General features: G+C 34.7%; 1 protein-coding gene across 4 annotated transcripts in view; it reads left to right on the top strand.

Moving 5' to 3' along the window:
- Nucleotides 1-12464, top strand: part of ACTR3B (actin related protein 3B) — a 103176-nt gene that overhangs the window by 37391 nt on the left and 53321 nt on the right. For all 4 annotated transcript variants that reach the window (XM_021009617.2, XM_021009618.2, XM_021009616.2 and 1 more), the window contains 3 exons: nt 1891-2001; nt 7218-7313; nt 8262-8369. In XM_021009617.2, coding sequence (XP_020865276.1) covers nt 1891-2001; nt 7218-7313; nt 8262-8369 — 315 coding nt within the window. The remainder of the gene's footprint in view (nt 1-1890; nt 2002-7217; nt 7314-8261; nt 8370-12464) is intronic.

Raw genomic sequence — 12464 nt, 5'->3', positions numbered from 1 at the left:
AACCTCAGTTATCAAAAGGTACCATCTCTTGCTTTCTTGTTTAGTAAAGTTTCTTTGGGAATTTTTCAGAGATGATAAAGGTTGAGGAGATCTTGATTAGTTCTTTCTATAGATAATTCAGATATATTCTACCATAGTATTGTTATAGCCATTTCTTTTCAAAGGTTACCAGACTTGCTTGTGGGTTTCTTGCAAAGGGAGTTTACTTATAGGAGTCAAGGAAAGGAGATGTCTAGTAGGCAGTGCCATTATTGGTTCATGTTCTAGGTACATGTGTATGGTTTGTTGTTTCATTAAAACAGTAAGGCTTAGTTTTTCTTGATTACTTTACAAATTAGTCTTTAATTCATAGGAAGAGGAGCATCAATGAAACATTAAAAGATTACACAGAAAAGTGCAGAGGGAAGTTCAGAAGCATATATAATCAAATAGAGTACTGTTGTAACTACTCTGTTAAATTTACCTAGAAAAGACTGAAGCTGTACATCACAGAGATTGTCGCATAATTCTTTTTCTGTTCTTTGTATAAGGAAATGTTTATGTTTGTGGATGTTTAAATTCATGGTAATGAAAAAGAAAATAAAAGAAGAATCCGTATAATCAGAAATTTAAAAAAAACTTGGAGGGGCCTCACATTTTCTAGGCAATTCAGTGTAACGAGCATTTATTAAGTGCCTATTGTATACCAAGAACTAGGTTTTTGGAAAATCAAAAACAGGCCAAACAGCCCCCAATTTAAAGAAACTTACATTCTATGGGGAAGAAAGCTTATATATAAATAAATTTAAAATATATACAAAGTAATCTTGGCATTAGGGGAGAGCACTGATGTCTGAGGAGGTAGGTAGTCAGAAAAGGCCTTGTGTTAAGAAATGACGTTTGACCTGAGTCTTGAAGGGAGCTGGGCATTTCCAGAGGGAGAGAATTTTAGACATGTGGAAAGGCAAGGAAGTTCAAGAGAGAATTTCATATACAGGAAACAAAAAATAGACTAGTTTGGCAGGAATATAGGGTACATGAGGGGAAATAATGTTAAATAAAGCTGGAAAAATAGGTTGGAACCATATTAGGAAGGACCTTAAATGACTAATGGAGAAATTTATATTTTATCCTAGAAGCGAGAGGTGGTGAAGGTTGAGTTCAGTCTATGTGAGTGAAGAGAAGGGGATGGAAACAAGGGTTTCTTATGAAGAAGAACAGGATTTGGTAATAGATTGGGTGGGGGTAGGAAAGGAGGAAGAATGAAGAGGTTACTCTGAGGTTCTGAGCCTGGGTCATTGGATAAATGGTGGTACCCTCAACAGAAATAGGGAAGTTAGAAAAAGGTTTTGGTATTTTGGGGGAAGATGAGTTGTGTTATTTTAGGTATCTTTTTAGTATGTTATTTCAGCCTTCTGTTCTGTTATTTAATGTGCCATTATGGTCCTTAGCCAGTTTAATTAGCTAGTAAACATTTGAGTGTCACTGTTATATGAGAGAGACCTCTGCTAGGTGTTATGAGAATTATTTAAACTCAATTTCTCTTACCTTTGAGGAGTTTATTTTTGGTTGTAGGTAGAATTGGCTTCATAGATTTAAATATTGGCTGAACATGAAGAAATGACAGATTTTTTTTAATGATTAATATAGTAGTCTCTTGTCAACACAGTGTATTAGATAAATATGGTACTTCTTACTGGAGGATGAGGAAGAACATAGAGGTAGGTAGCATAAGTCTGGTTACATAGCTAAATTATTTTTGTTAGCTTTTACATATTTTCATATATAAATTTAACTCCCACAAAATAGACATTTTTTTCATAAACTACTTTTTATGCTATTAATTATTGTTGGCAATTGTTCAATGATATGAACTAAAATTTTGCGTATTTTTGCTTTATCTTTCATCAGTGGCCTATAAGACATGGTATAATTGAAGATTGGGATCTCATGGAAAGATTCATGGAACAAGTAATTTTTAAATATCTTCGAGCTGAACCTGAAGATCACTATTTTTTAATGGTGAGCGTTTTGAACTAAGGGGAATGAAATACTTTTTTATGAATGCTAAACTGTACAAATTTAAAAATGATGTGAAATTTTGAAAAGCTGGCATTCTTTAGAAAAATTTTAAGGACATGTTAAACTCCTCTTAAGGGCATCCTAATGGGGATGACAGGAATTTTTTCCCTTTTTATGGTAGAGGAAGATGTCATTTTTATGCTAGAGGATGAGGCAAGATGTCATTTTCACCTTTTCCTAAATCTTAAAAAAGTGATAGCTTTGTTTTTACATTATCCTAATTTCTAAATATACCCCTTCCCTACTCAGAAAATTATCCTTTTTTATATTAAAAAAAATTATACCTATCCCTTTTAACAAAACTTTCCCATGTTATAACAGAGAGTCATTTAGTTATTTAGGAATTTGCTTATTTTTTTTTAACACTTTCTGTAAAGTTTTCTATTACCTGCAACCCCTCTTAACTAATAGAAGTTTATACTTTCTGTAATTTGCACATTTTCCTCAAACCCATCAAATCTTCTGTATTATTAATGTATTTTTTTGCATTTTATTCCTCATAATATTTGTGAAAGTTCCTTGGTGCCCCCATTTACTTGTCTGATCACTGCTATTCATTTGCCTGTGCAGACCTCTTATTTATTAGGAATTTTTCTAGAGCCTCTGTTTACATGTGTACAAAATCTCCTCTTTATCTTTCCCATGGTACATTGTATGGAAAGTTGTAGGAAGGGACTTTTTTTTTTTTGTGAGGCAGTTGGTGTTAAGTGACTTGCCCAGAGACACATAGCTAGTGAGTGTTATGTGTCTGAGCCGGGATTTGAACTCAGATCCTCCAGACTCCAGGGCCAGTGCCTTATCCACTGCACCACCTAGCTGCCCCTTGGAAGGGTCTTTAATGTCTTCTTGTGCAGGGAGATGCACACGGGGTAGGGAACCTGTGGCCTAGGATGCATGTGGCCTTCTAGGTCCTCGGATGTGGCCTTTTGACTGAGTCCAAGTTTTACATAACAGTCCAAGTTTAATAAAAGGATTAAGGGGATTTGTTCTATGAAGTTTAGATTTAGTCAAAAGCCCACACTTGAGGACCTAGAGGACCACATGTGGCTTTGAGGCCCCAGGTTCCCCACCCCTACCACCACATTATATTGAAATATATTGGCAGAAGGTCCTGAGACATCTTCTTGGACTGTGCATAGTTTAAAAAAAATCTTTACTTTATTTGGTCTTAGTGGTTAAAAGATTTATGAAGCAGTTCTTTCTTTTATATTTTTTTGAAACTAGTCCCAGTGAGCATACAGCACTTTATATGCAAGCTGCTAATGAGTGCTTGGCAGTTCATTAAGATATCGTAGCTTCTTTGTAGCAATCTCACAGGATGGCATCCCTGTGTCAGGTATTCCTCGCCTTTGGAGATGCTTCCTGGATTCATGCCTGAGCCAACACAGAAAGGAAAGTTGTCATCATATTCCTTTCCAGAAGGCTCTTTTGGTTTTTTGAAATGAGTGAGATCCTTAATAATCATTTCTCTGTTAGAATTGGCAGTCCGCTTTATACTTGTTAGGACAAGCATTGTCTTAACTGCTTGGTTGCAGTTTTTCCTCAGTTTATACTTTCCCAATGTATTTTCCCCAGAAAATTGCAAAAGAGAGGTTTTATAGAATAACATTTAAAATCTTGTTTTTGTAATTTATTTACAATTAGAATGCTATTTATTTTAGCAATTAGAACCAAATACATTACTGTATGCTTGAAAATAATTGTTTAAAAATGACTTTTATTCAGAATATGCACTGTTTGTTAAGATAAGGTATCTATACATTCCTGACTACTTTTGCTTAAGCAAAATAAAACATTACAGAGAAATGAGAGGATTTTAGTTAGATAACAGAAGATCTAGCCATCATATACAAAATTATGTATTACCCTGGAATATCTTTTTGAGGACAAAATTAACTTCATAATGAAAAATGCTTATGTTATAGAGAGTAAGTTTATGCAACAGGATCCAAATATTTAAAATGAGACATGATGATAAAATTAGAGATTTAGAGCTAGAATGGGCTTATAATCCATCTAGATTCATCTCTTTATTTCTTTATATGAGAAGACTCAGAGCCAGAACAGGCAAGTGATCTGCCCAAAGACATTAAGTAGTGGAGCTAGAATCTGAACCCAAGTCTTCTGACTCAGAGTCTAGCTCCATCTATAATGTATTATTGTATTTTTTTCGTGTAGGTGCATTGTCAAACATTTCAAGTTTGAATTTTTAATTTTTATTTTCTAATGTTAGAATTTGTAACATTCTTTATTGTTCTCTAGCTTTAGAATGTTTATAGTGATATTGCCATAGCTAATAAATCTTTATACTTATTGTTACTTTCAGTGATTTTTCTATGAGGATAATTTGATTTTTAAGCTATCTTTCTTACAATACAAAGATTTTTAAGCTGTCTACTATGTGTACTAACTATGTACAAGCTAAATACTTACTGTGCTTTTTGGGCCAAAATCTGTCTTTTATTCTCTCATAGCCACGATGTATGTATGTAATAGAGAGAAATAGGTAGCAGGAAGTTTGCTTTCATATCTGCTAGTTGTTCTTTTGTTCCTATCCCAAGTCATATGTGGTTATAGAATCAAAAAATCTAAGAGTTGGAAGGGACCTCAGTCCTGTCAGTATCTGAACCTATACTACATGTCTGAGAAGGGGTCATCCAGCCTTTATTGAAGATTTCCTATGAGGTGGAACCCTCTACCTTCTGAGTATCCTCAGTTCCTTTATTAGATATCAGAAATACTCTGATTGTTAGGAAGTTTTTCATTACATTGATCTAAAAGGTATCTCTCTGCAACTTCTACTCATTGCAATTAGTTTTCCCTTTTGTGCCAAGTAGAACAAAGTCTAAGGCCGTTCTTCTTTTGACAGATCTTTAGAAAACAAAACAAATCCATTTGATCATTTCTTAAGTGTTTTCTAGGCGAACATCTTGAGTTCTGCCAGCTGATCCTCATATGACATGAGGTGTGGAGATCCTTCAACCTTCTGGCCACTTTCTTCTACATGCTCTTTAGCTTTTTATTCCTTCATAAAATATGGGGCTTAGAATATTAGGGTACAATGTGGAACACTCACCTTCCTATTTCTGGATACTATGGCATATCAAACTGTTGACTCTTTTGGAGCCTTCAGTCCACTAAGAGATAGATATTTTTCAAGTGAACTGCATACACCTCACTTTTCTATAGCAGTGAAGTGATTTTTTTGAACCCAAGGGTAAGACTTAAATCTGTCAAGGTTTGATGATTTCTTCTTGCCATCTGCTGCCATCTGCATTGAAGCTGGAAGCCCTGCAGAACCACCAAGTCTCAGAGCTGTTGTCACATCTGTCAAATAGTTGTACCTGGGGCATTATAATAGAACCTGCTCTTGGAGTCTCACAGGCTGATTTATGCAGTTTTTTCCGGCCACTTCATAGATTCCTTGCTTTGTTTTCTTCTTATTTCTTCATTTGTTCAATTCACTTCTCTTTTGCTGCTTATATGAATGCTAAACAGCAGAAGCAAGAACAAGAAAAAAGCAGTCAGCATAATCATTGCTGTATAAGTTTGTTGGGGAAGTGCCTGAAGCTATAACAGGGCTTAGAATAAAAATTTGGGGTTATTTGTGGATTCTAGTTATTATTGTTGTCCCCTTTTTCTCATTATCATTCTTATAAATATGTCCATCTGACTTTTATTTTGGAGGGGTGGGGGAAGGTTTAGATTTGAGATTTCATAGGTACAGGGGAGCACCTAGTGAGAAAACTCCCTCTGCAAGTGTAGATTAGTAACTGTCGGCCAATTTAAAGAGTTGCCTGAGGGCATTTGCCCAGAGTTACATAATGTCAGAGACAGGACTAGAACTCTGAGGCAAGTACTCTGTACTTTATGCTACCGCTCTTAGAGCTAGAGCTGCAAGTTTTAGGCAGCTGTTTTATGGTGCAAACAAACTATATGCTATAATAACCTGGCCTCCTACTCACAAGATTTGGCTGTCTGCTGTTGCTCCTCTCTTCTTGTCTGGTCTGAAGCTTCCTGATGGCCTGAGTGTAGGCTGGGGGAAATTTTTATTTAAGGCATCTAAACTTGGAGAGTGATTATTGGGAAGCAGAAGGTACAAGGCTGCTGGAAGAACATGTAATTTGACGTTGATTTTGAACTCTAAAAGAGCCAAGAGACTTAGGAAAAATTTAATTCTATCTAATTCCTTCTAACCTTTACTTGTTACTTTTTTTCTACCATACACTTGAGCAGTAGTTGTTTACTGAACTTTAAATTAGAGGCCCAAACTAAATTAAGAATTTGTTAGCTTTTGGCTTGTAGGAAAATTTTCTTGCGCAATATCTATAGCTTTTCTAATCTTATTGTCTGCTATACCTCTTCTAAAAGGATTAAATGTCCATAAAAGATACTTTCCTTTTGCTATTTTGCTGACACAGTGTAAGTATCTAGTTAAAATAAATTATTATAGAATTTGTCTTTTGTTATTAGCTTTGGTTACCTTCTTGTAATGAATTCTAATTTTTATCATTTATATTTAAGATGAGAAAGGCTTTTGTCAATGAATTCTAATGTCTCTACTTAGTATAGAGTATTTTAAATTTTTTGATATGAAGCTTACTTTCACCTATTGTGTTATAGACATAATCAGAACCTGTTTCATATATACATATATATGTATATATACATACAGCACACCCCCACACACACATACACACCCACACCCACACACACATAAACACACACATATATTCATTACGTGAAATTAATCTTAAAAGTTAAACAATGTTTGGTTAAGAACTTTTGGCCACCACTTTGTATTAGCTTTTTAAAATGTAGCTTTAGTAATCTTTATAAATTTAAAGGTTGGCTATTTCTCTTGTGACCAGAAAATAAATGAATTCTATTTATAATGAGTAACCTTACTTACTGGGGGTATTCTACAGGATGTCAATCTAGTTTCTGTATAGGAATCCCTAGAGTAGCTAAGCAGGAGGCCAGCTCATAACTAAATTCCTTAAGCCTTTTAACATCCCTGGGCTCCAGTTTCCTCATTTGTATTGAGAAGGTGTTAGACTCACTTTAAAGCTTAGAGCTCTAAAATTTTATTATTTTAATTGTATGAGATTTGGGAGACAGTAGAGAGACTGCTTATTAAAGTGATTCTTTTACAGACAGAACCTCCATTGAACACACCAGAAAATAGAGAGTACCTTGCAGAAATCATGTTTGAATCATTTAATGTGCCAGGACTCTACATTGCAGTTCAGGTAAAAAAATGTATTCTTCATTGTCTTAAATCTTCTTAGCTCTCTAACAGATTGGTAAAGTGAGGTGAATTTCAAAGGGTCATCATTAGAAGGTTTATTTTCTGTCTGTCGTCAGGGTTGAAGAAAAGTACTAAAGTATGATATGGACTCTCTTTGTAAACATGTCCCATAAACTATACTTATTGGAACATTTCATTTTGCTGATGTGCCTTTTGATGGCATTGTGTCTTTCTTTGTCCAACTTTATCTTGGAGAGTGCTGTGAAGTATAGTATGTATTTATGTGCACCAAGACAAAGGTACTCCTTCCTTCTCTGCCCCCCCTTCTGCCCCCCCGAAACAGTACCACCACAAGAGCTGTAAAATGCTGATAAAATTTTTTTTTCCATGTTGGTTTACCCTCTATAGCTTCTATTTTTTTCTTTTGTTATTTCCCGGAGATCCTAGAACCTAGGAAACCCATGTTTATTTTGGGGGGTCTTCTAGTCCATTTTCCTAATTTGTATATATTTTTGGATGTATTTTAGATATACTGATTCAAATTTAGGGCATTAGACTAAATGACACTTGATGTCCTCTCATTCTGTAGTAAAGCAAAAGGAAAAGATTTTTCTCTCTGTTGCCTCTTGGATATTTTGGTGTGTGAATTTTATCTTGTAAAAGAATGTGGTGAAGGATGTTGTACAAATTATAGAATTCTTAAGCTTGTAACAGTTTATTGAAAGCTGGATCCATGATAGACTTAACATTGTTATGCAGTTGATCAGAATGTGATTGACTAAATTTGAACTGAAATTCTGAAGAATAGAGGGGCAAGGAAAGGAAAGAGACTTTGATAGCATTGCTATTACAGGAGAAACTACTTGTTGATTAATCTTGGGAATAAGCAAGATAAATATGTTTTTTCCTCCCTCCTCATAATCTGCTAATTTTCCTTTCATCATTTTAGGCAGTGTTAGCTTTAGCAGCATCTTGGACATCTCGTCAAGTTGGTGAACGCACCTTGACAGGAATAGTCATTGACAGTGGGGATGGAGTAACCCATGTCATCCCAGTGGTAGGTATATTATTCTAATATTTAGTTTCTTGGTAAGTAGGCTCTTTGATTGGGTAGGAGGAGAATTTTGGGAAAAAACCCACTAAATTTTCCTTAAAATGAAAGAAATTTTTTTAGATATCTTTCTTTAAAAATTTATAATAGCACTCTTTAAAAAAATTCTGAACTCAAACACCAAAGAAAGAGCATTTTCACATAGACAACAGAACACCAAAAGAAGATGGTATATAAAATTTTGAATTTACATTTCATACCACTTGCGTATTTTAAAAAAAGTACATATTACTTTAAAACCTGACCTTGGTTATCTGTGTGTTTCTTTATGAGCTTCTTTCTGTTCTTCTCTCCCTTCAAGTGAGAAAAAAGAAAAACCTAAACCATTGTAATTCATAAGCATAGTTAAGAAAAATGAATCTAGAGTAGCCGTGTCCTAAAATGTATGTCTCTTTTCCTGTACCGTCAGTCTATCACTGTTTTGTCATAAGAAGGATAATATGTTTAATTGTAGATCTTCTAGAGACCTGGATGATTTTTGTATTGGGCAAAGTTCTTAAGATCTTTCAGTTTTTTTTCCTTTAAAATGTTGTTGTTCTTGTACTTATTGTTCTCCTAGTTCTTTTCACTTTATTTGTCAGTACATGCTATCCAGGATTCTCCAAAATGATCTCTTTTGTGATTTCATACAGGTTAGTAATTACATTCTTGTGTGGAATTTGTTCATCCATTCCCTAATTGATGGACACTCCTTAGATACTAGTTCATTACTTTTTTCCCACTCCTTTAATCCTAAAATACTATTACTCTAACAGGGAGGCAGCATGGTGTAGTGGTTAGACAGCTAGCTTTGGAGTCAGGAAGACCTAAGTTCAAGTATAGCCTGTGACTCACATTAGTTTTGTGACCTTGGGCAAGTCACAGCCTTTCAGTGATTCCAGTTAGCAATCTTAAGAGACTTTAAGTTGCATAGGAATTTTTGATCTGCTTTGTTTGAAGGAGTTTCAGTGCTGGTAGTGTCCTAAACCAATGAAATTAAATGTGAATATCACCAGACCCAGTCTTCTTCTGTGGCCCACCTGTCTACTACCCTGTCATCCCCTTTGCTCTCCCTATGCAAAAAAGAAAAAAAAACTGGTTTGTGATGAAGAGAGGATGATGCTCTGTCATCTTGGCAGTTTTTTGGTGGTAAATGGTGGTTTAGGATATTTAGGTCCCAAACCTTGAACTCCTAGTGTTTTCACTAAGGAAAACTATTGTTTCACATGTCATTTCAAAGTATTAAGGTATCCACTCTGAATAAAGATTTGGGAGCAAAAGTAGGTTTTGATCAGTTTATGATGTTTTTCTTTTTTTTTTTGTCTGCTCAAAAAATAGAGAAGTTTTAAACATGTTTGCTTCATATAAATATTGTTTCTTTCAGTTTATCCAAATATCTTAAGATACAGAGAGCAGCATAAAAGAGAACTAAAAATTTTGCTAGCTATAGAGCACTGTACATAAAATCACTAGTGGTTTTGATAAATATTTTTTCCCTAAATACTAGAACAGGGATCCCTAAAGGTTGGTTTAAGGACTCAAGGTTGTGTAATTAGTCCAAGGTGGGTATTATAAAATTGTTAGATTTGCTTTGATTTTTGCCATCTATCCCTTTAAGGAGGTAGACATGGGATGTGAAAATTTCAAAATCTGTCAAAAATCCTCTCAGACCTTTTTATAGACCTTTATTAATACCACGTGGTTGTGACCAAATGTAGCTTTTTTTTTTCTTTCTGCCAATTCAAGATTTGGGCTGTTTTTCTGATTTCTTGACCTTTGTTTCTCACAAAAAATTCTTGAAGCCAAAAGAGGGGCAGGTGCTGGTGTTGGACACTTGGGCCTCCTCTCCTTTCCCTGGTTTCCTTATAAGCAGTGAAAAATTCACCTTTTTTTCAAAGAATGTGAATTTTATCTAATGTGTTATAGCACTTTTTTTTCTCCCAAGCTCTGAAATCTAAAAAATTATACTAATTAAAAATCTTTTTAATGTTTATTTTGTTCTGTGGTCACTGTGGTATTTAATACTTATATAAATAAGTATTAATATTGGTACTTATGAAGTATATATTTGTTAATGTGTTAAAGTATAGACATTACAACTAACAATTTTAAGATTAGAAAGTTGCCAACATTTTGGATCCTTTAACAGTTTGTTGTCATTTACATTTAGTATTTACCTGATAGTGGCAAGTCTTCATAGTGTCTAGTGGAGAGGTTCTTTACCTTTTCTGTGTCGTGAACCTCTGTGGCAGTGTGGTGAGGGCTATAGACCCCTTCCCCAAATAAAGTGTTTTTGTTTTGTTTTGTTTTTAATTTTAAAATTTATCATTTATTTTTAACATTTTTTTCTTTCTAAATTTGGAGTTCCATATTCTCTCCCTCCCTCTCATCCCTTCCCCACCCACTGAGAAGGCAAATTATTTATCAATACCTGTGAAATCATGCAAAATGTATTTCCATATTAACCACATCACAAACAAAGCAAACAAATTAAGAAAGTGAGAAAATTATACTTCAGTTTGCATTCAGAATTCATCAGTTCTCTCTGGAGAAGGATAGCATTTTTCATCATGAGTCCTTTGGAATGGTCTTGGATTATTGTATTGATCAGAGTAGCCAAGTCTTTCACAGTTGATCATCATTACAACATTGCTCTTATTGTGCACTGTAATTTCCCAGTTCTTCTCATGTCTCTTTATATAAGTTCACATAAGTCTTGCTGTGTTTTTCTGAAACTATCCCTCTTTATCATTTCTTAGCACAATAGTATTCCATCACAGTCATGTGGCACAACTTGTTCAGCCCATTCCCAATTGATGAGCGTCCCCTCAATTTCCAATTCTTTGCCATCACAAAAAGAGCTGCTATAAATATTTTTGTACATATAGGTCCTTTTCCTTTTTCTTTGATCTCTTTGGGGTTTTGACCTAATAGTACTATTCCTGGATTAAAGAATATGTACAATTTTATAGCCTTTTGGGTATAGTTCCAGATTGTTCTCCAGAATGGTTGGACCAGTTCATTACTCCACCATCAGTTCATTAATGGAACTATTTTCCTTCATCTCCTCAGCATTTGTCATTTCTGATACATGTGAGGTGGTACCTCAGAGTAGTTTTACTTTTTCTAATTAATAGTAATTTAGAGAATTTTTTATATGTCTGCAGATAACTTTGATTTCTTCTTCTGAAAACTGCTTTTTCATATCATTTGTTCATATATCAATTGGGAAATGGCTTTTATTTTTACAAATTTGACTCAGTTACCTATATATTTGAGAAATAAAGCCTTTGTTAGAGAAACTTGCTGTACAATTTTTTTATATTACTTCATTGTCTATGGTACCTTTTGGCAAAATGTAGTGTCCTTGATTATCTCTTTTAGTTAGATTTATTTTTGCTTTTGTTTTGTCTGAGATCATGATTGCTACCTGTTCCCTTTTTGTAACTTCAGCTGAAGCATAGTAGAGTCTCCTTCAGCTCTTTATTTTAACTCTTTGTGTGTCTTTGTGTTTCACGTGTGTCTCTTGTACATAACATATTGTTGGATTCTAGTTTCTAAATCCATTCAGCTATCTGCTATTTTATGAGTTAGCTCACCCCATTCACTCTCACAGTTATGATTACTAACTGTATTTCCCTCCATCTCGCTTTTTGTCCTGTCCCTCTTCAGTAGTCTTTTTTGCTTCTGACCACTGTCTCCTTCAATCCACCCTCTCTTTTATCATCCTCAGCTCTACCTCCCTGTACCCCTCCAGCCCATTTCATATCGCTTATCCCCTTCCCCTCCTATTTCTCTATTGGGTAAGATAGATTTCTGTAGCCAACTTGGTGTGTGCAAATATATAAATATAAATGTATACATATGTGTGTATGTATCTGTGTGTATATTCTTCCCTCTGTAAACCAATTTTAATGAGAGTGATTCAAACATTGCTTGCCCATTCCCCCCATCCATTTTCTTCTTCACAATGAAAGCTCTTCCTTTTGTGCCTCTTTTATATGAAAAAAATTTCCCGTTCTATCTTTCCCTTCCCCCTTCTTCCAGTGCATCCCTCTTTCT

The sequence above is a fragment of the Phascolarctos cinereus genome, unplaced genomic scaffold (assembly GCF_003287225.1).
Source record: "Phascolarctos cinereus isolate Bilbo 61053 unplaced genomic scaffold, phaCin_HiC Scaffold_1;HRSCAF=81, whole genome shotgun sequence".
In the NCBI taxonomy this organism is placed as follows: Eukaryota; Metazoa; Chordata; class Mammalia; order Diprotodontia; family Phascolarctidae; genus Phascolarctos; species Phascolarctos cinereus.
The sequence above is the reverse complement of the archived record's forward strand: the minus strand, read 5'-3'. Positions and strand labels throughout refer to the sequence as shown.